At 39.5% G+C, this 24665-nt stretch overlaps 1 protein-coding gene across 1 annotated transcript in view; it reads left to right on the top strand.

Annotated features, from left to right (window-relative positions):
* ADAMTS19 (ADAM metallopeptidase with thrombospondin type 1 motif 19) overlaps window positions 1-24665 on the top strand; it is a 241616-nt gene that overhangs the window by 119572 nt on the left and 97379 nt on the right. Inside the window, exons 8-10 of the mRNA XM_045827263.1 lie at window positions 5841-5946; window positions 21695-21835; window positions 23274-23424. Coding sequence (XP_045683219.1) covers window positions 5841-5946; window positions 21695-21835; window positions 23274-23424 — 398 coding nt within the window. The remainder of the gene's footprint in view (window positions 1-5840; window positions 5947-21694; window positions 21836-23273; window positions 23425-24665) is intronic.

Below are 24665 nucleotides of genomic sequence, written 5' to 3' on the forward strand. Positions count from 1 at the left end.
TATTTAAAGCACAGTTTGAATGTTATCATGTAAATGGTTTTCATATTGTCTGGGCATCATCATTAATAATTCTATATATTTTTTTCTAATTATTGGGTAAAATAAATTTTGATTCTTTAAAGTTACCTTTTTTTAAAGGCCCTGCTCACATTTTATATTAATCTTGCTTTCAGGAAATTTCATCTGTGTAACCCTTTAGCACACTCCCTATTGAGGATATGCTAAATACCGTGCTGATGCAGAGACGCCCCTCTGCAGACGGCATACACTCCCACCTGCGTCTCCGTGCCAGTTCCCACTCAGTCCTTCGTTCAGGAAGCACCGCGCCCCCAGGCCCCACTGCCTTTCCCTGGCTAAGCTCTGCGTGTTTAGTGATGTAAGCAAGCTTTTCTAAAAGCCTGTCTTGCTTTGTTTTGTTTTATTTTTTATATCAGATGCCTCTTTTTATTTTCCCCGTAATATCCTATGTACATCCCTGCGTCCCGATCATAATTCAGAATGAGCCTTTGCGTGGCTGGTGCTCCTGAAGGCACGCTCAGCTTGTAGCAAATATCTTTGCGCCTTCGGTACTTGTCACGTTACGTTACTTGTTCCATGAGGGCCTCAAGTAACGGTAGAACTCACGGGTAGGTAGCTCTTACCGCACAGTCACGGCATCAATAACTCACCCAGGACCGTGCCAGGCTTTTGTGTCAGGAGAGAAGGATTTTGAACTCAGGCGTGTAGCTAGGGGTTAAAAGAGACAGTTCTGCAGTTGGATGACTTACTTTTGTCTGGCTGCATCCATCTGATCACGTAGCAACCCCAGTTCCCAATCAGGCCGTTACTGCGCCATGCATCCGGTGTGGTTCTAGGGTCTTCGATCTTCTCGATAAGGCGAGTCACTGGATTGTGCGCTGGTGTTCATGTGAGAGGTTCTGTCGACTCCTGGTGCATGGCTCGATTTTTAGGTGAGAAATTAGAGGCTATTTTGAATTGCTCGCTCTGCTTCTGGTTTGGGGGTCCCTTCTCCACTCTTACTTCTGGCTTCCCATTAGGGGGCCTGGGAGGGCTCCACTGGCCGTAAAGGCCTGAGCCCCGTCTCACTCTGACACGCCCGCTCCACGGTGCAGGGGGCAGCGGCACGTGTGGCCACGAACAGGTCTGTTTGGCCCCAAGATGCCCACTTTCCTTTCTTCTCCGCCTTGCCTCGTGCGGGCACTAGGTTGGACAGACCCCACCCCCTACCCTGGGGGCATGGGAAGGCAGGCAGGAGGGGTGTGAGCCTCCTACCTGTTTGCTTCCACTCAAAGCCCCTGAGTGTCCCCCTTCCCTCACGTGGGGCACTGACCAGGAGCTAGCCTCGCCTGCTCCCACCCCTGGCTCCACACCCACCCACCCCAGGTTCTGGCACTATCTTTCCCCTGTTCACGCACTACCTCTGCACAGTTGTGCTGTTTTCTGCTCAATGTTCCATTCTCAGAAAGAGTGCTTTGAAAACGGTCTCTATTACATGTCTTTAAATAACAGCTGTATTAAATCCTCTCTCCTTCTAACCTCTGCCCTTCATTAGAACAGGAAACATGTGGGTTTTAGGAAGGAGCTGAAAAGCATGGGCTTTTAAACAGAATAACCCGAGTCATTTAAATTAGCCACGGCTGCAGTCATTCTCCTTAACTTCTGAGTGCAAATCTTGGCACTCCAAGTGTGAGAACAATGAAATTAGAATGTATCAGACTCTTAGTTAAAGATTCAAATTTAAGAGTCACATAAAAGAAGAATAGGAGTAGAGCGTCCTTTTTGGCTGTTAAATCACACCCTGGTCTCTAAGAAATTTTATTAATTACTATACAAATTTCATAGACATAGTATCATATTTATGTCTTTCCCTTTGTCATTAAAAAACTATTATAAACATTTACATGAATTTGGGAAATGGGAAGGCAGGAGGAAAAATGAACCATAATCTCTTCCCATAAGGTAACTGCAATTAGCAAATTTGCATATTTACGTAATAGTTTTATTGTATTAAAACACGGTGGTATAGATTTATAATACTTAGTTGTAACCATACCACTATGTCAATATGTACACATCACTTTTGGATTACATTTTCTATGATTTTATATAAATTTATATTTTATAATAAAATAAAATTTTTTATATACTATGAACTATAATATTTATCCCCATAGGACTTTACCTGACCACACGGTAGTCGCTGATTTCCCAGAACCTGGTGAGGAACCCAGGCCCTGAGATCCCTGTTCTTTCTCTTCCCCTTTTCAAAGGCCGGCACCAGGCAGACACCAAAGCTGAGTATCTGTGGCATCCTTCTTGCTTCCTACTGCTGCTCCTGAGCCAAAATCCCTCCTGTCCTCATGTAGAAACTCTTCGCATGAGCAGAAACTCTTGACCTTGACATCTCATCTCTCACTGTCACTGCAATTGACCAATCTCCTTGATTCTTGCCCACGTGTCCCTCGGATGCTGCCGCCTTTTCCACCTTCCTGAGTTCACGGTGACCCGGTGCAATTTCGTGTCTGCGTACTCAGTCCACCAACACCACTGCATCGCTCTCTGCCCTCAGTCTTGATGACCTCTACTTCTATCCTTCTTTACTCTCCTGACAATACCTAATTGTGTCCTGAAACTTCACCTCTGAAATCTTCAGCCTCTGAATCCCACACTCTTATCACAATCTCCAGTACGTTTGTGGACTCCAAATTGTCAGGCTCCATTTGACCTTACCTCTTTATGATCTAGCATAGAGCCTGTTCCTTCTTTCCTTCTCAGTTTTATTACCAACCCTTACATCCTTTGATCCTTCCTTACACCTGCTCCACAAAATCTCAGCCCAAGTTTAACCCAAATGTTCCTCTTCTCTCTTTGAGCCATGAGGTTTGGATACTTGCAACTGGCTTTATCGGTGCTGCCCTGGGCTCCTGTTCTTCCTCTTCTGCTGAACCATTGTTTTCTAATCAATTTACATTAAGTTGTTCACTAGTACTTAATCAGCGGTCTTCCCAGTTCTCTCAGTTGCTAGTCTAAACTTTTGTTTCTTTTCCAAAAAAAATACTATTCAGCTCCCATCCACCTTTGACCCATGCATGAGATAACATTCCCTCTTTTTCCCTGAGATGTACTGGAAAAGTGGGACAGTGTTACCACCCAGTATTCCCTTGACATTGTTGCTGGAAGTGCCGACTCTGACTAATGTGTAGCTGGTGGATACATAGCACGTTTGTGTAAGAATCCTAGGAACTATTTCAAAAGATACAGACCCTGGCCTTCCAGCATCCCAGCTCTGGGAAATTTGCTGACCTTTATCCATGGAGCCCGGATGACCAGAAGCCGGGACAACTGAGCCAGGAAGACACACACCAGACCATTGTATCGGAATGAACCATGTTCATCTGCACAGAGAGCGTTTTTCAATCCTCTCCTTTGATCTCTTTGTTCTGATCCACTTTCCCTCCTTACAAACAGCTCTGCCTCCACTGAGATGGGGAGACAGGTTTTGAGACATGAGTCCCCATCATCCCAGGAAGATGGGCTTTGTGCTGATTCCCTCATAGCCTAGGTGATGGGCTTTCTAACATACAATGTGAGACCCACAGAAAAGTTGGGATTATCTTCTGGAGGCAGGCCCCTTACAGTACAGGCATCCCCCGTGAGGTGAGTATTCTAGGAGCCCATCTGTATCAGTGCACCACCAGCTGGATTGTTGTGAGAGGCTGCATTCAGCTTCAGTGAATTTGTTTTGATGACCCTCAACATGTTTGCCCATTTCAAGATGGCTGATGTATGAGCGCACTTGCCCACACTACTTTTGACCAAAAATGGCATGATCCCTGTGTCCTACCCTCTCTATTCACCTGATCTCACCCCAAGCAACTTTTTGTTTGTTTGTTTTCCTGGATGAAAAAAGTCCTCAAAGGGAAACGTTGTGCCAGTGTGGAGCAGGTGAAACGAAAATAGCAGAAGCACTAAAAGGCATCAAATTTGACAAGTTCAACAACTGTTTTGAGGAGCAGAAAAGACATGTTGATAGGTGTATTGTATCACATGTAGAGTACTTTGAAGGGGACTGAAGTTTAAATGTGTGAGAATTCAATACACTTCTTTTTTACAGATAAATCTGGGGTGTTTGGGTCTCCCCTCATATATGTATATTTCATCTCTTAGCTGTTTCTGTAGTTGTATTTTTAAAATAATGTTTATACTATATTTTGCTGAAGGAATAGATCTCATTTTGCTGGTAGACCAGTGAGTATGAGGCCTTGACCTTCAGTACAAAGGTTTGAATGAGTGGTAGAGTTTCAGATATACCTCCCATTCATCTCCATTCTCAACACTCACTCCCACAGCGCCTCCCCTCGGACCTGGTGGGCCTCATTCCTGGGCCTCTCTGGGCTTCCACCTCACTCCTAACATCCTCCTCTCCTGGCATTGGGCTCCACTAGATAATTCATCTTCCTCCATGGGTCTTCTATCTTTCCCAAATATAGGCAAAGCGATTCTTCTTTGATATCAATTTAATTATTTCATGCCATTATTGTTTAAGTTTCTGGAGAAAGGAGGAAACTTAAAAGCAGTGAGCTGGTCATCTTTAACCAGGGGTGACTCTGCACCAAATCGTTATCAGAAACAAAAGCTCACCAGCTGGTTGATGGATTCAAGGTTGGGGTCCAACCCCAGTTCTGTCCTATCTAGTAGTCACGTGATCTCTGGGAAGTCATTTTGCCTGTTCATGCCTTAATATTTTCATAAAATAAGATTAAATGTATTTTATAAGGATAAGAGAATTAGAGACTATACAATGAATTCAGTAAATACTAGACATTATTTTAATAACTTTTGTCATTTGAAAATACGTTAAAACTTACACTTAAAAGATTTCAATCCCTTGTGTTAAATGATATTTATTCAGGGATAGATTCGAGTTGGTAAAATAGTATATAAATCTTTGATTGAAAAGTTATCAATGTTTTCAGATCTTATCATCTTTACTGATGATTTAAATCAAAGGATCAAATATCCTGCTTGAAGTTTTACCTTAAATAATATTTCAGTATATACTCTGCTGTCAGGCCATCTTATTAGCCAAGGAATTTTCAGAAGAAACATGTTCAATTTTCCAAATATCTCAGCAAGTTATTAATTAAAATGGTATTTCACCAAATTAAATTTCAAAATTTATTTACTCAATATAAATGTAAGTACAAGAATGTCCTATATGTAGTTTATTTTATTTTAGGGTATTTCTTTGATAATAGCTTCTTCACAAGAATTAAAAATATTTAACATAATCATTGCTTTTTATTTATATTTCTAAGTTGCTACTCATCATTTATCTTAAAAAGACAATAAAAAGTGGTAATTATAAAATGTATCCTTACAGTACACCTTTTGAGAATTAGATAATTGATAAAATAATTTCATCTAAAATATGAAATTGAAAGGAATATTAACAGTTTATTAAGTGACTTGTATGTATGCATTTACCCCTAAACTTCCATTTATAAAGGCTAGATATCATCCTTAGCTGGTGTGGCTCAGTGGATTGAGCATTGGTCTATGAACCAAAGGTTCACTGGTTCGATTCCCAGTCAGGACACATGCCTGCATTGCGGGCCAAGTCCCTGGTTGAGGGTATGTGAGAGGCAACCACACATTGATGTTTTTCTCCCTCTCTTTCTCCTTCCCTTTACCTCTCTCTAAAAATAAATAAGTAAAATCTTTAAAAGAAAGGCTAGATAACATATTTTGACACTGACGTATTTTTGTTTCTTCTGTTAGTACCTAGCGTGTTTGCACTTTAATTCTGATACACGACAATCAATGTTTGTGTTTTCTAGGCATAGCTTACTTGAGCGGAATGTGCAGTGAAAAGCGGAAATGCATCATTGCCGAAGACAACGGCCTGAACCTAGCATTCACGATTGCTCATGAAATGGGTCACAAGTAAGTAACGGTGCTAGCTACGCTGGCAAACTGGCACATGGCTACAATTTGACTGAGTTGTCTGAACATGTTTTTTTTTTCTTTGAGCTCAAGTTTTTTAAAAATTAGGGAAACCAGAAGAGGAGGAGAAGACCATCTAAATTTAACATGTCTTCTGATATAAGCATTCCTGCTAGTGTGAACAGCATTTTATTACACTATTGAAATACTCAGTGGGACAGTCATTACATGGCACAGGACTGACATTACTGCACATCTTCAAGTGAAATAAACTTTACAGTACTTGTGACACTACAAAGCCATGTATTACTTAAGCCTCTAAGGAATTAAACATTTGCTCCAGCTGATGTGGCTCAGTGGATTGAGTGCTGGCCTGTGAACCAAAGCATCACTGGTTCAATTCCCAGTCAGGGTATGTGCCTGGGTTGCAGGCCAGGTCCCCAGTGGAGGGCCTGTGAAAGGCAATCACACATTGATCTCTCTCTCTCTCTCTCTCTCTCTCTCTCTCTCTCTCTCTCTCTCTCTCTCTTCCTTCCTTCCCCTCTCTAAAAATAAATAAATAAAATCTTTAAAAAAAGAAAACACTTAGTACAAGTTTAAATACTTTTAGCCTATAATAGTGCCAGTGCTTGTTACTACCCAACTCAAAGTAAAGGACTTAATTTGCATGGTCTAGGACTAATGTGTTTGAAAGAGAATTAAACTAGATACACATTTAACAAGTGAGGAACATTATCTATGTCCCAGGCACAATCTAAACACTTGACATCAATTAGTTCATTCAAAACTTACAGAAAGCAAGGATCTCATTTGACAGATGATATTAATAATAGCAATAAATAGTGATAGCAATACTTATATAGCACTTACTCTGTGGTAGGCACATTTCTACATGCTTTATATACCTTTACAAGACTCTGGCGAGGTAGTACTCTTAGAGTGCCCATCTTACAGCAGGAGAAAACTGCAGTACAGTACAGGGAAGTTAATTTACCTTCTCAGAGTTATAAAAATAGTAAATGTTGAGGGAGGATCTGACCTCAATTCTTCTAACGCAAGTCATGCTGTTCTGAATGTCTTCATTATCTGTTTGCTACCTTTGGGTCCTACATAACTCATCATCAAAATAGGGATAATACCTGTGTTACCAGGTTGTCTTTGGATTCAAATGACAAAAGATCTACGCACATATTCAGAGGCAGCCTATGAGAGCAGAAATAGCGTGAGTCAGCGAATCAGATGAATGTTGACTGCAGATCTCCCTGCCCGGTAGCGCGATCAGTCGTACAAACGAGAAGTATTTTGACTGGACTCGGATTTAGAGAGGTTCTTCTCAGGGAGGGGATCATAATGGAGGCTTCTTTGGCCAAAGACATATTTAGTTCGGCCAGCGGTGTCTAAAAAATGGAGTGAGTTACCAACATTAAAAAGTATAAATTTGACATAAAAATTCAAATTTGCACACCTGGCAGCACTAGACACACAGTCCCACATGGCGACCACTCCTCCGAGCTGAGCAGCATCAGCCCCCCGTGGGCTGGGCCCCGCCCCAGACACCCGCTCCCGTCATTCATGTCGTGTGCCTGGACTCGAGACAAGGAGCGGAGTTAAGTCTGATCTCTGTGAGCAAGCTTAGAGGACAACTTATACAGCATATAAGAGTGTTTGAGTAAAAAAAACCTTTTTATTCAGGTAAATGAAGTACAGGAAAATAATCAAGTCATAATGACGCAACTCAGCGAATTATAAAAATTGAATATACCCATGTGTCCATAACCTAGTCCAAGAAATAAGACAGTCCCAGCAGTGATTGATTTTCGATGTCCCTACGTAAATATGTAGATATACTGTCATTTTCTCCCATGCAGGCTTTGAGTCTTTAACTGAGTGCTCTAGAATGCAAGTCTGTTACTCGAAAAAATAAAGAAACAAAAAGAAAGTAAGTACACTTTAAAGTCATCATCCTGCAGGGGTAGTTTGCAATACAATAACCTCGTTCGGCGTTGGACCCCATAAATGGTGGGATTTAGAACCTTAATTCCATTTTTATAATTTAAAGATATATTAGTTTCATCATACCAGGAAAAACCATGTGCATCCTTAGAATGAAAAATGTGGAGAAAAAGGTATGAAGGCAAGAAAAATGTTACCACTAAAAAATGTTAATGCAGTAAATGCAAATTAATCATAAATATAATTTTATACATTAAATACAAATGTCTGAATAATTATAATTTCCACTATTTAGCTAGGCATTAACAGCTTGATGTATAAGCAGTCTGTACATTTTTAAGCAACAGATGTTAAGTAATTTTCTCAAGTCCCCTAAATAATATAAGGTTCACTTTAAAAAGTTGTTTTACTTTTTAAAAATGGATGTGTGAAGTTACTTTATTCACTTGTATTCTTAAATACAAATAACACTAGAAAAAACACTAATTGAACACTAATTGAAACACTAAAGGAATGAACCACAATCCATGTTACTTTATTAACATGTAAAGTCTGGATCAAGAACCTACTCATACAACTACTGAAAAAAATGACTGAATAATATGATTTAAGGGAAGGCCACTTTAACTTTATGCAGTAGAAACATTGCTTTATGACTAGGAACTCAGGTTGGAATGGCTAAAATGGTAGTGAAATATTATTTTATCTGTCTTTTATAGAATGGTACCCAAAGTCAACAGAGATATACCAAAAGTACGTGCAATGCCTGATGGATGAAGACCGGGACATGTGATGCATTGTACATTGAGCTACTTAGTTGCTAAAAGTTCTTAGTAGTAGCAGTCAGTATTCATCTTGAAATTAGAGACTAGTGTTTTGGGGGTTTTTTGATGCTAGAGATTGGTAGACACAAGCATTGAGAATCGTGGTATATTTACAAAGAGCAAACAAAGAGGATGAAGTTCATTTGGGTAAATTCAATGTCAGACATAAAGCACAATGGAAAAAAAAGGAGTTGAAAACCCCAAATCCAAGCTGCTAGACCAGCAGGGAGGGTCAAGTGTGAAGAAGGTCAAATGCATGGTGATGGAAGAAGATTTCATTTTGGGTGGTTGACACACGATGCCACGTATGTGTCATATATTATAGAAATGAACACCCCAAACCTATATAATCCTATTAACCAATTTCACCCAGATAAATTTAATTTAAAAAGAATTTTAAAAATAGAAAGAAAGAAAGACATATGTAGGAAGAAGAAAATTTTCAAATGAACATAAATACATAGCCTCTCAAGTAGGGAAAGTTTTCATAGATGTTAGATAATTATATGTATGAAACCTGTGTACACACATACCAACATAGCTCCTTTTTTAGATGTTGCCAGTGTTGAACATTTAAAAACAATATCTATCTATCTGTATATCTATCTATCTATCTATCTATCTATCATCTATCTGTTTTGAAGAGAAAAAAGATTACTAAATGCTTATGGCATTAATCAGAAAATGGGAAAAAATACAGATCTCTTTTAATTAGGGTATAATTAAGAGTCAGCTATTTAAGTAAAACTATTAAATTTGGGGGGTTTTTTCTTTCTTTTTTTATTTTCTTTTTTGTTTATAGCTTCTTTCCATATAATTCTGCAGAATGATTTTATTTACACTTGTCAATTCAAGAATATCTTTATAATCATACATGTAGTGTTTCTAAATTGAACTGGGACAAGCACATTTGTTAGTTGGCTTGAATTTGATTTCTAGAATTTCCCAGAGCAACAGCACATATAGCTGGAAAAATCGATGTGGGAAAAATTGATGTGGGCTACCCAATAATTAAAAGTAACCCTTAAGGATGAGAATTTGAGTAATTGAAGAGAGCAAAAAAATTCTTTTACTATTACAAAGGAATCTTAAATAATGTCAGCAAAAATGTATTAAATTTTTCTCTTCAGAAATTATCAGTTTAAAAAAATCTTAATATAGTTATATTACAAATGTGATTTAGAGTCTTAGTAAGACAGGAGAAATAAATGATTTATACCATTTATGTATCCCTTTTAAAATTATCTTTCTTTTTAAACAATAGGTCAGGGGAGTGATTATTTTTCTTGTAACCAAAAATTTTGAGAATGGAATATTTTCATTGATATTGAGTGTTTTTATTCTATGAAACATGAATGAGAACTTTCATCAATTCACTGTGATGAAAACTATAACATCATTTTTATAAGTAAAAATAACTTATTATTCATGAATTTGACTTATTGAATGCATACATAACACATTCACCACATTTTGTATGTTTTATGTGATCTTTGTGAGCAGCAATTTGTTGGAGAAAGATTTTCCTTTGATTTCAAGTCATAATTTAGTATTAATGTATTAATTGTGGTTAGATTATAGTGTTTGAGGACAATGTCCCTGAGATCACCTTGAGGTCCATGATTTGCTAAAAGGACTCATAAAACTCAGCAGAGCTGTTTTACTCATAATAATGGTTCATTATAATGAAAAGATGTAGATTAAAATCAACAAAGGAAAAAGGCACAGAGCTGGAAGACGCCCGGCACAAGCTTCTACCTGTCCTTTCAAGTGGTTGTGCACATAGTGCTTTGTTTTCTCGACAACAAGTGAAAACATGCACAGAGTGTTGCCAACCAGAGAAGCTGACCCAAGCATTGATATCCAGGGTTTTTACTAGAGTTTGGTCACATGGTAATGGCTGACCACCCACAAGGCAGACCTTCAGTCTCCATCCCCCTCAGACCAGGCTGGCCCAAGTTCCTCCCATCCCTAATCACATGGTTAGTATTAACTGACCAGGTAAGCAAAGATGCTCTTACCAGGCAGGATATTCCACAGGCTTAAATGTTACCTTCCAGGGGCCAAGCAAGGACCTGACCTTTCTTTGAATTGTGCAAGTTTTGGACCACTCAAACTTGTGGAGTTAACTCTGTACTGCACAATTATGCAATATTTTTGAAGTCTTCAAAATATATTTGTTAGGTTGCTAAAGGCTATCTAGCAAGAATAATGATACCTTTTATCAGCAGGCAGTGCACTAAATATTGTGTATTCATATCCAACCCAATCACATGGTAATCTTGAGCTAAGTTGTTATCATCATCTTTTTATAGGTGATGAAACTGAAACTGACAGAGATTATTTTTTCAGGAGATCTTTTGTTTGATATTAAGGATGCAATTTTTGATAAAATGTATTGTTAATATTTTCTCTTTGTTAATTCAATATTGTTTTTAAATGTTTTTGACTTACAGGTATTTTTTAGTAGTCAAATTTTATATTTTCTTTCACTATTTCTTCTATAGCATTTTGCAATTAGAAGAGCTTCCTCATTCTAAAATTAGGGAAACACATTTTTGTCCAGTTGTTTTCTATTTTCTCCTGTCTTTTGTTTGTGCTCTCTCTTCTTTCTCTCTAGCCATTTAATCTCTAGAATCTACATTAGTGTATATAATAAAGTTCTCACCATTAAATTTGATTTTCTCAGTAACTGCTCAGTAAATGATCTTATTATTCAAAATGTGGTCCCTGATTAGATAAGGAGTTTTACCAAAATATAGATAGCATATTTACCAAAATCTATGGGAAATATAATTCTTAATGGTGAAATATTAGAAATTTCCTCTACAAAATTAAGAAATAAACAAGGATCTCACTACACCTGCTTCTACTGTATACTGGGAGTCCAAAGAACTACAGCATGACAGAAAAAACAAAAGGTGTAGGATGAAAATGGAATGCAAAGCTATTTTAAAATGCAAATGATGTGATATGATGGCCTACATAAAAACATGATAGAATGTACAAAAGAGTATGGAATTAATTTGATGTGTTTAGTACTATTATTAGATATAAGACAAATATACAAAAATCCAATGTCAATAGAAAATACAAAATATCATTTAAAAATACTATTTAATGTAGCAATAGAAAACACAAAGTACTTAGGAATAAATCCAGCAAAATACAAGAAAGTTTATGCCCCTACTGAAATGCATTAAATTAAGCCTTTTTCAATAAAAATATACCATGTTTATAAATACATGCAGTATCTTGTAGATGCCAATTCTGCTATAAATGATTTAGATGTTTGTGGAAATTTCAATAAATGTACCATCACAGCTTCTCTTATGGAAGTTGGCAAAGTATTTCCAAAATTTATATATAGATGCCAGTTGTTAAAAATAGCAAAAATATTCTTGGAGCAGGAAGAGATGAAGCTGGAAGCGAAGACAGAGGAAGGTGTCGGGGGAGTGATGTGGGAATCTTACTTTAACAGAGATCCAGACCTGTTATGAAACCATAGTGGCTGAGGCATTTTGACACATTTGCAGGCACAGACCGACCAGAAGGGTAAAATACGGAGTCATAAATAGGCCCGTGCCCACGTGGAAACCGGATGTCTGCCTGCCGTGTCATTGCGTGCCCACAGAGAAAGTTGACTACTCAGGAAAACGTGGTGATGTGTTTGGTTTCTCACAAGTATAACAATGAAGTACATAGCTATGTCTTCACATAATTTCTAAAAATCAATTCTGGATAAAATAGAAGTTGACAGGTCACAGATAACACTTTTCAGCGAAAGCGTGTGAGTCCGTCTTTAGGACTTCGGGACTGAAATGACGTCTGAAGCAGCACACTTCCAAGTGCCTTTTTTTGGAGGGCAGAGGAATGGGGTGTGACAGACACATCTGACACAGATCTCAGATCTGGTCTCGTTCCAGTTCCTTCTTTCTGTGATGTTTCCTCTAGTGCTAAATTGCATTAGACTATGTAACACACATACAGACTCATCTCTCATGTGCATAGACACATAACACAATTTTTTAATGAAAATATTTCATAATTTTCAAGTGAAAATAAAACTAGGAAGGAGTGGCAAGATGAGCATTATTTGTGTAATTAGAAAACTGAAGACATCTAAAAAATATCTATTATGACAATAAAAGTTTTTATTGGCCTGTTACAAAACTATATGAAAAATTTTGCATTCTAATACATAAGCAACAACTGTTTCTAAACTATGAAGAGAAAATGTATATCAAAGATAGCAAAAAATTAAACAAAAGAAAAATTTAAAAGATAAAATATGTAGGAATATACTTACAAAGGAATGTACAAAACTTATAAAAAGAAGAATTTATAACTACATAGAGAGTCATAAAAGTGGTTTAAATAAATAGAAAGACATTTCCTGGTTTGGAATAAGAACAGTCAATATTATAAAATGACAGTTATCTATATATAAATGTAATGTGATCTGCCCAAAAATACCAGTAGAATTTTTATTTCTTTTTTTATTAGACATGCTGATTATAGAGTCCATATGGAAAAATCAACATAAGAAATTCCTTGTTAAAAAAAAAAGAAACCCTGAGGAAGAGAGTGAAGAAACTATGAAGGGGAGAGTGAATGCTATCAGATATTATTACATTTCACAGTAGATAAAGCAGTTTGTTCTGGTGCTTGAATATGCAGACAGAGCAATGGAAGAATTCCATTCATAACCAGGAGATGCTGCGGGAATACAGTGTACACCAGGAGCTGCACCTCCAATCAGTGGAAGGAAAGGGATTACTCAGTAACAAAAGTAATAGGAATCCGATTCTGTACCTTAGACATTATACCAGAACACACCAAAATGATTTGTGCATTGAGATTTTGTTTCGTTTGTTGTTTTTTCTTCTTTTCTAGTCTTTTAATAGGGAACGTCTATTATTCTATATACGAAGTCTATAAATATGTAAGAAGTCACATAAAATGAACACCCCAAAATTAAATATCAATCAGAAAACTACAACAGTGAGAGTATTTGCAACATATAAGACAAAGTAATCTCTAATATGTACTGATTTTTACTGATATTTTCACACACACACACACACATACACACACCCTATTGGATTGCAATCTCTCTGAAAGTAAGATTTCTGTCTAATACATTTCCCCACAATGTGAAGTTGAGTGCGTTGTATATGATAGGCACTCAGACATTTCTTGTATGAATGAATAAGCATTTATTGTGCAAAATACTTATCTGTTGGACAGTCATCTTGAGACACAGAGTAGAAGGCAATTGAGTTCTAGAGGCAGAGAAGAGGAATTAGTTGGGTTAAAGATGCAATTGCCTTGACTGAGTAAAAGAAAATGACTATATAAACATAACTATGGTAAAATAGTTTTCCTTTTTGGCACATGATATTTTGAATTCCTGTATAAAATAGATTATGTGGAAATAAAATAGTTAAATTATATGTCAGTTACGATGAGTCTACTTTGAAGTCTCGCTACAGTCATATCTGATGATTTCACGCAAGTCCTGAAGTCATGGACTTGGATGGGCCAAATCCAGCAGTTTAGCAATACGACCATTTAATCTAAAATTCTGCTACTTCAATAAGAAGCCAGCAGGTGCCCCAGGAGGCACCCTGTAAAACATAAATTTGGCTCATCTCAGCTTGCTGGAGGAGTCCTTCTTAGAAGAAATAAAATATTTGCCTTTTATTCATCATTGATGTGTATGAGTAGATCTACTAGAAGAACAAGAAGACATATTCTAGAGGGAGAGTGGAGAAACAGTAAGAAACAAGCAAGAAATGAAGAAAAAGGCAAATAAATCCTCTCCTAGACTGCTGGGGCGGGAAAGTGTGAAGGGATAATGGGTTGCTGTAAGTAGATGAGAATAAATATGCACTGACCTCTAGAACTCCTTAAAATGTTCAAACCCAGTTACTCTGTTACGAATGCTCCTTTGCCCACTAAAATTGGTGATAGCTACGTGTAAATTTCCTGTGCCCACATCGAACGCTTCAGAATTACCTGGAGCAGAAGTCATGAGTATCTTCTAACTCACGTGCCTTGGTTAAGGTTAGAAACTACTCAGTGGGCAGATGGAGAGAAAGCATATCAGGGACGTGTGGCTTTGGACCTGAATCCTCGTTGTGCCAGCTGCTCACTGAATGAACTTTAGGCAAGTCAACCTGCTGAACTCATTTGCTTCATCCCTGAAATTTGGATAAGTTTTCCCTTCAAGGTTCCTTAGTAGGTCAGTGATGCCCTAATCTCATGGTGCAGTGGTTGACTCAAGGCGGAGTGAATGGATAGTAGTCAGTCATATCATAATGTTTTATGAACGCTTTATTGTGAAAGGAGATTTTCAGCCTCCATGGCCGTACATCTCTCAGTTTGTCGAAGCAGTGATTTCACATTCTCCCGAACCTCATTGGATTGGCAGGAAGTGTGCTTATTTCTTATAGACCACTAACATAACATCGCTTTTGTATTATTTTTTTTATGTGGACAATGGTACCAATTAGAGTAATAAGAAGTTTGCCGAAGTTAATCATGATAATGGGACTTCAGCCCATGCAGATGTGGCTGCACTCCCACGCCAGTCTGTCCAAATGTGGGTTTGGATGTTGTAGTGAGGAAGGTAGAAGAGGGAAAAATTCCCCCAGCTAATGAAGAGCCTTACCAGAACTATCCTTCTGTTTGCACTTCTCTGACATGTCTTGGCAAAAGCGTGTTCCGAGTGAGGCAAGCCGCCCTGCTTGAGCAGAGCTGCAGCAGACTTCTCAGGCTGCGGTTTCTCTAAGTCAGTGAGAGACCGCAGTGGTTTCAACTGTCCATTAAATTTACAGAGTGTTTGGTTGCATCTATGATTCTCTATCAGTTGATATGTCTGTGGGCATTTATTTAATAAGGTATTACACTAAACAATTCAAGGAATTAAAAAGAAAATAGGACAATTCTTGTTCTCTGAACGCTTAAATTCTAGGTGGTGGTGGTTTATGTACGAGCCCATCACTTAAAGTTCACAGAACTAGGAGGTAGTTCCGATATATCCAACATCCCATATATTTGAAGGGTCAAGGAGTTAAGGATTGTGAGACGTACATGCTAGAATTTTTGAAGAGTCCTTTATACAGGAAGAAGGTCTTACAACTGAATTGTATTTGTAAATACAGATAAACTGGGGAAAGGGTTCTGATAGGAAAGGCCCGTATAAAAGGGTAGGCTGGAATGAACTATTACCTGAAAATCAGATTGGAATCAGAGTACAGATCATTTGAAAAACAAGATAACAAGTTCATTGGTTCTCTGAATTTTAAGTAAGAATTATCTCAAAAATGTGTTCAAATGCAGTTTCTTAGGCCTTATTGCTGAATGTTCTCTCGCCATCGGCTGGAATAGGGCTGAGGAATCTGCTTGTTTTTACTAACCAGCATCAGCATGCTCTCCGATTCTGAGGCACATAGTTCCTATTTTCAGTATTGCCTGTAGGAAAATTAAAAGATTTTTGCCTAGGAAACTAGGGGTTTTTTTGTATTAATGTATTTATAAGATTAATTTCATTTGGCCAGTGTCCGCATCATTATGGATGAAATGAGACATTCACACAGACTACTGAGTTCAGTGGAGGAAAAGGGACAGCATGGCTTTTCTCTCAAGGGGGAGCAAAAGCCTTGGCCCTTGCTGTGACAGGCCTTTATTGGGTTTCTCAGCACATTACATGCCGGTCCTCATTTAGTATGCACAGGTTCACTTTACATGGTTACCTTTTACAGAAAATAAAGGAGCCAGTGCCGCTAATCACATCACAGAAGAGGGACATTTGCAAATGAAAAGGAAAAAGTGGTTGAACCAGTTACACTCATCCTTGGAAGTTTTAACATGGATTTTAGGAAGTTACTTTGCAGTAAATGTTCTCAATTCAGGGTGAGGGAGTTTTTTAGCAAGAGCAAGACTCAAAGCAGCCTAGGCACATTGCAGGCTTAATTCCCCATGGGAGAACCTATCCATGGGCATAGGTCCTGTGCATCTCCAAGTGGGAGCTGGGCCCACGTCACGCAGAACAGTCTCCTACAATAAGAAACTAAAGTCATTAAACCAAGGCAAAGAGTTAAGGGGCAGGAGGTCAGCGGGGCAGACTTACAACAACTTGGAAGTGGGGAGAACCTGCGCTGGTCTGGGCCGACTTCGGGAGACATGGGGGCGGGGGAGGGGAGAGTTTCAGGACGTGTGGAAGTGACAGGATCCAGGAGTTTATTCGCTGCAGGAGGACAAGGAGAGTTCCTACCCCAGAGGGTACTGAACTTCTCGAGGGTGGAAACTGGATCCTACTCACTTTTAGGACAATGCCCAGCATAAAGTGGGTTCCCAACGAGTGTTCGTTCATTGAATTGCTAGATAAACCTGTCATGTAAAGCACAGCAAAGTCAAAGAGAATCTTTTTGTACCTCTACTCTTTTTTTAACCTCCAGTTTTTTACCTCTTTGCTGACTTGCTTCTCATTGCCTTTTGATTTGCATTATCACAGAGGTACACATTTAATTGTTTCGTGCAAATTAAAATAATTGAAATGATTTTAAATAAAAAAACTATTGAAAATATCTTGTATGTCTTAATGCTAGGCTTTGTTCCATGAGCACACAGCAGTGGAGTTACTTCGGGTCAGATGTGGACACCGAATTTTCTGAAATTAAGTGACATTTTGGGAAATATAATCCACTTCCAGTTAAATATTGTTATGGTTAGTTTCTCTTTTAATTGATTTTTTCATATAATATGTGTCTTTTAGTGGGAAATTATGTATCATGATAAAATGTTTAATGTGTTCAGCACAAAAAAAATGATCTTTTAAAATACTGCTGTTAACAAATTCTGATTTTTTAAAAATTATCCCCAAAATGTGAGTGAATTCATAAATGTTCTCTTCTGTAACTCTTTGAACATCAAAAGGGACTATCTCCAAAATCCAAATGCTTCTCCAGCTTTCCGAGGATATCACAAAACTTCCTGGCAGGCACTTTTAAACAAGTTGAGAAGTTTTATAAGATAAAAATATTTTTTCAGTTGACTTGACAACCATGTACGATGTTAGTGGAGAGTTTATTTGCCCAAGGCTCTTTGTCAAAATGAATTTAAACTGAGATTATTAAAATGTAGCTCAGTGGCACAGCGAGCCGAGAGGCGCTGCTGATGTCTTACTCCGAGGACGCTTCCCACTCCCGCGGCTTCGGCGTGGGACTACATGCGCGTTTCTGCTAACAGAGAGGAGGCCTTTGCAATTATTCAGAAAACAATAAATCACTTGCATCCATCGAGAGTTTGGAACCAGAGAGAGAAACACTGCGGGTTCAGTGGTTTGGAGGCCTCCCGGCTTGACCGTCGGAGTGCGTGGGTCTCAGTCAAGGCTGCGCAGGGAGCCGGGAGCCCCAGTGCCTCCCTCATCTGTAAGCTAAAGTCATGATAATGGGAACACTGTGGGAATCTTGTGGGGAGTAAGTGATGTCACCACTGCGAATGATTTACACGGTGCCTGGAACAGATCAAGGCCCCCAATTAATCGTTCTATTTCAAATCTGTAGAATCAGGCCCAAGCAAGGTCCCCCTATGATAGTCGCAGATGTGTGGTGGAGAGCTTGCCCCAACAGAAGGATCTTTTCTGTCGCGAGTGAAATAGCTCTAGGAAAATTCAGCTAAAGGTAAACAATGCTTGAGTCACCAGGTCTCTCTCCGTGGCTGTAGCTAATTTCTTACAGGAGAATCATGATCCCAAAAAGAAAATGCTCATCTGGATGAGAAGTTGTAATATTCCCAATTTAGAAAATCACATTACACTGCTTTGGGAAAGTGTCCAAATTGCTAAATCTTGGAAGCGATCCCTCCTCTCCTCTCGAACGGACTCATTATTTAAGAAGTTTTATTATTTCTGAAAGAGACCGAGTGCCTTTCAAGAGTCAGAGTCTGTGTGTGTGGTTTGAAAGGGGGCACGCCGCAGAGGGAGGAGCTGAGCAGGTTCCACGGGGCAAGTGCCTGGCGCGGGAGCGGCCCCCAGCGACCTACCGTGCTTCGGGGGAGACCCTGCAGGAGGCAAAGCAGCCACTGGCAGGGCTGCCTCACAGCTGAGCACTCAGAAAAGCAGGAAGGCCCCTCCCTCCACCCGGGAGACTGTGCCCTATTTACAATTTCTGATTCCAATTTAACGTCTGGACAAAGTAAATTCTTGCCATTATGATATCCTCGGTTTTCCTTAAGTGCACAACTTTCACCAAAGTCAGCAAATGCACCAGATTGCCTTTAATGATATTACCGCTTTATTTTTTGACAAATTAAAACAAGAGTAGAGAATTCTCTGATTTATGGCACCCATAGAAAGACCAGCTATGAGCTCCTACCTCTTCCAGCCCCGTGCCAGGCATTTCACACCATGCTGGTGCAGACTGCAGCCAGTGAGGAAAGCATTTTAACAGATGAGGAAACCGAGGCACATTCATTTCTTTATTATTTGACTCTGTTCACCTGAGTAAGGAGGTGCACCATTCAAATCTCTTTCTAACTCCAGGGTTTTCCATTCTGCCCTTAGAAACTGAACTGGTCCATACCTTCTGATGCCATCTCTCATTTTTCCTCTTTATCTTCAATGTATGAAAACACCTACTTTCTTATTCTTTCTGTCAGTCATTCTGTTAATGTGTGTGCATATAGGCCCCATTTAAAGGCATTCATTAGACTAGGAAAGATAAGCATGATTCATCTTATAGCTAAATTTTTCTAACACTAAAAGTGAAAAATATTCAGTAAAGTATTTATAGTTTTACTTAGACCATAATTTTCATAGTTTTCAAAGCTAGGGGACACAGCAAAGTTGTTACTTACTACTCTTGTGCATTAATAAATCCCCTCTATATAATTTTCTCCTTTCAAACATATTAAATATAATCATTTTGATTTAAAATTTTAATTTATCTTAATGAAAATGTAGTTCGATAGTCTTGAGAAGTTTTATTTTTATTTGAGGAAATGCATTCAACTTGTGGTTTTCCTTAGCAGCTTCTGTAATCGTTCTTTGATCAGTGTTTTAGAGTACACTACATTCTTCTTGTTACTCACGGCTCTTTGTTATGAGGGACTATTTTGTTCATTGTGCAGGTCACTGCGCGGTGAGAGAAGGGAGCACCTGACTCTCCTGCCGTCCTCTCCAACTTCGCACGTAGGAGGCCAAACGTCCCTCTTTCTGCTCCTTCGTTACTAACCCTCGCTCACAGTTATTTTAATGGCCTGATTACGAGAGTTCATAAGAGGTTATACGAATTTCTTTCTGAAATAGAAGTGACTCTACCTGGTGACTTGGCTTGGCATTTAAGCGTGGTTTATAGGGTATGATCCCAATATGTCAGGACCTCAGGGAGATGAGTAAGTCCCTGTCCTCAAGAAATGGCAGAAAAAGGCAAAAATAAAAATATATAATATTAATACATTGTAGAAAACACCCTAACAATGCTGTTTGCAGGCTCTCATGGTGGGAAAAAGAGGCAGTCCACATAGGGGTGGTGGGGGTTAGTGAACCTCCTCAGGGTGGTTTCTGTGAGGATTCCATAGCATTTCTCTTGGCGAAGATGTTGAAGGAAGGGTGCTTTGGACAGAGCAGGGGCTGGAATGGAATTCACAGATGTCCAGTGTGTAATGGTCAGTCACGTGACTCTAGAGCCAGCCACCTCGGCTCCAGCACTGCCACTTTCCACTTTCACACTGCATGGTCTTGGGAGGGTCACTTCTCACCAGCCCAGTGGGTGCTAGGGTCGTTCCTATATCACAGAACTGTTTAACTCCAACTTTCAAGTTCCTCTGTGTGATGTGTGACACATAGAAAATGCTAAGTAACTAGTGATTACAAGAGAATGAGAAACAATGTGACAGTTGGGAAACTGGAAGCGCTTCAGTATTGCTGGAAAGAAAGTGCTGTCTTAGGAGAAGGTGAAGATGCCGTGCACCGTGCCAAGGAGCTGGAAGGTGCCCTGCGGGTCACGGGAAAGCAGAGGGGCGGCTGTCCAGTCGAGTCTTCAGCAGACCTCCTCGGGCAGGGGAGGGAGGGCAGGGACGATGCTGGTCAAGACTGGAGGTGCAGAACCCAGTTAGAAGGCCACAGGAGTTGTCAAAACGAAATATTCTGTGGTTCTCTTCAACAGTAACCGAAGGAGTTAAGAAGAGGTGACAGTTGAGCGAAATACTGGTGAAGTAGAATTGGCAGGACCTGCTCCTAACCCTTAGTATGTAAAAGAGCCCGGGGGATCCTTTGAGAAAGGAAGGACTAGCGGAGGACCTGAAGATCCTTGAATTGGCAGAATGGGTGGCTGGTGAAGGCATGAAGAGGAGAGTGAGAGGACAAGGGCAAGCGGAGGTTTGGAAGAGAAAACAGTGAGCACGGTCTGTAGACACTCTTTCAGTGCATCTGAAGTCCAGTCTTTAGAATGGCATTCCAACTGAACAGATTCAGGATGCGATAGAAAAATAAAGGTGGCCGTGAGTGGGAAGGCTTCCCGGGGACAGTTTATGTCATCTGATGAGTGGAAGACTGCGGTCCGATGCACCACATGGGGAAAAAATAATTTAATGTGGTTTTGTATTTGACCTAATGTATGAGTAAAGAATCTACATTCAAGAGCAAGAATCTTATGTGGTCAAATAGAAACTTACTATTTCTATGTGGTTCACACACTACTGGGTGAAAACTCTATCTGTAGATCATTTTGATATAGGTGAACTAAACACATTACTAGATTGGGAAAATGTTTTTCATAAATAAAAATATTCACCTTTCATCTTGATAAAAATTTTAAAATAAAGCAATCTGAAATCGCATTTTATTTTGACCTTTAAAACTGATTCCTCTTTCATTAAATATTCAGCTGTTATTTAATTGCAGTTATAAAAAGCTGAAAAACACTTTCTGATGTAACTAACACTTTAACTCTGTTTTGAATCAGCATGGGCATCAGTCATGACAATGACCACCCGTCGTGTGCAGATGGTCTTCATATCATGTCTGGTGAATGGATTAAAGGACAAAATCTCGGTGATGTTTCCTGGTCCCAATGTAGCAAGGAAGATTTGGAGAGATTTCTAAGGTACTGAGTTCACCTCCTGTTGCTGGGTCATGAGTGTCTGCACCCCCACTTCCTCAGCCAACCCTCGCAGGTGGTGTGGCTGAGCGGAAGGATGCCCAGTGGGGCATCAAGGCTCTGGGTTCCATTTTGGGCTTTTCCACGGACTCACTATGTGAACTGGGCCATAGTAACCCATCTGCTTCTGAGTTTCCACATCTGCACATTTAAAACTTGGGCAAGATGATTTGTGATGTTGAAAAATATTAAGGGTTTTAAAAATCCCAGTCTCTAACTGCCTCTTTAGAATTTTGCAGCGCAACCATTCTTGTTGCTCATCACTCAGCACGTCTTTTGTCATTATGAAGAACCTCTTTGACAAAAGCTCCGCCTTTTCATTGTGACACTTCTAAGTTCTGGCTCTTTTTTCATTACTGCGTAGTTTTCATCATTGCAAATAATCCTCCATTCTCTTCCTTTCCACCTTCAACAGCAATAACACTTAGCTTCTGCCTGGTTGGAAAGAAGCAATGCAAAACATTATTGTTTTACTTTTCATTTTAAAGCCTGTGTTCCTTAGTTATTCCTTTGGCCATAGAAGGAGTGGCTGGTGGGAGGAGTGAGTGAGAAGGAGAGAGTTGCTTGAAGTGCCCAAAAGTCTAAGTAAGAGACGTACACCCACCAAGCTTGCTACTTTCACGGCATAGCTACACTTCATTCATTTTTACATACCATTTAAGTTGGAAAGCCCATTTTTCTGCTAAATGAATATTAAAATGTACTAAAACAAAACATTTATTATGTTACCACAGCGCTTTCTGAAAGACATACAATCTATTCTCTGCCCTCTCTCCATGGGGACAGCGTGGCCAGCAGCACCTGCCGGTCCTGCGAGGGCAGCGCCTCCCTGGGGCAGCAGCCCTCTGTGGGCCTGATGAGTTTCTGGGGAGCGTGTGTGACGTGGTCGGCCTGCCTGCACACGAATCAGAACTGTGATAAAATTAAATGTCACCTCATAAGTGGGAATTGTGCTACAATGTCGAGTACATATTCTTACAATGAATAAACACTAGAGAATGCTTTCCATAGATACTTTAAATCCCTGAATGCAGTTGATTTTTTACCTTCATATGTTTAATTTCTGAGTCTGAGTTTTTTTCATCTTATACATGTGTAAAATAGTAAGTCCCCTCACAGTTATGTAGATTAGCTGAGTTAATCCATATGAAAAACCTTTATAAACCAAAAAGTTCTATTAGCTTGAAGATTACTATTATTACTATTAGGATTATCTTAAAGAATTATAAATAAATGATTCTCATATATAGAATAATTCCTATAACATTAAATAAAAATGCTTATAAATAACATATTTTTCATGTTATGAAATATTTCCTGTTGCATGCTAGTGATAGCTTTTTACACTAAATTCAAAATTTCGCATGTATCTGCGTATTGCCAGGTCAAAGGCCAGTAACTGCCTGCTGCAGACAAATCCCCAGAGTGTCAACTCCGTCATGGTCCCCTCCAAGTTGCCGGGGATGACATACACCGCTGACGAGCAATGTCAGATTCTCTTCGGGCCACTGGCTTCCTTTTGTCAAGAGATGCAGGTAAGGTTATGCCCAGGTGGGATTTGTGAAGTGCATGTTCCTGTCCATTGTTTAGAAGTATTAATCAGAGGAGAGGAAGAGGACTTTATTTTAAAGTTTGTGGCTCAAAATCACCCCAATCTTGGAAAGAAGGATTTTCTAGGAAAAGTTTTTGCATTTTCCCCCTAGCTCTGGGAGGTGACATATATAAGTTGTGGGCATTTAATTAATAAGGAATGACCCAAGAATTTCTACTTTGACATGGTACCGAAGTCAGGGAAATATTTGTGTTATGCCATTCCAATGCTTCTATTTTAAATCTCTTACTTCCTTACATGGTAGGTAACTGGGTAAAAGTGTAATACATCAGTCCTGGCTGGTGTAGCTTAGTGGATTCAGCATGGGCCTGCGAACCAAAGGGTCACTAGTTCGATTCCCAGTCAGGGCACATGCCTGGGTTGCAGGCCAGGTCTCCAGTGCGGGGTGCGCAAGAGGCAACCACACATTGATGTTTCTCTCCCTCTCTCTTTCCCTTCCCTTCTATCTAAAAATAAATTAATTAAATCTTAAACAAATGTAATATATCAATATATAAACATGTAATTGTGAAGAAAGAGTTGTCTTTTAACCCTGAGAATAAAAAGTTAAAAGTATATTCTGTAGGAGTAAAAATTAGAGCATATGTAGTTAAATAGCTCAACCCGAGTAAATATATGATGGTCTGTATATGAGAACTCGAAGTCACTGATTGTTCAGAGAGGCCCATTGCACCAGCCTAGAAATCCGAAGTCTGGAGGATTGAGCAAAACACCCTTTTTCAGAGTGTAAGAATTTTAGCTCTATTTGCCCTTCCTTCTTCCTTTCTCTCTTCCTGCTGCCAACCCCCAAGCTGCCCATCTCTTCCCAGTACACACACACACACACACTTTCTATTTCAGGAATGAACTGGTAGTCACACTTAGAGTGAATCGGTAACTGCATTTCTTCTAAGTTTCTATGATTGCTTCAAAGGACTTTGGCTTTGCTGAAGATAATGTTCTCATGAGTGCTGTTAGCTTTCTCAGTCTCTGGCCCTGAGGCTAGCCCAGGGTAGGCCCTCAGAGAACATTGAAGTGTCATGCATGAAAGCACATGTAGGATGTAATGCCCATTTGGCAAGGGTGGCGCTCAAGAAAAACTGGTGCAGGTGAGCGACCGCAACCTGGCACCCGTGGGTTCCCACATGGCGTAGTCCTGGACCCGTGCAGCAGCAGCCAGGTGCG

The sequence above is a fragment of the Phyllostomus hastatus genome, unplaced genomic scaffold (genome assembly GCF_019186645.2).
Source record: "Phyllostomus hastatus isolate PE091 unplaced genomic scaffold, TTU_PhHast_1.1 phas_contig_150, whole genome shotgun sequence".
Classification (NCBI taxonomy): domain Eukaryota; kingdom Metazoa; phylum Chordata; class Mammalia; order Chiroptera; family Phyllostomidae; genus Phyllostomus; species Phyllostomus hastatus.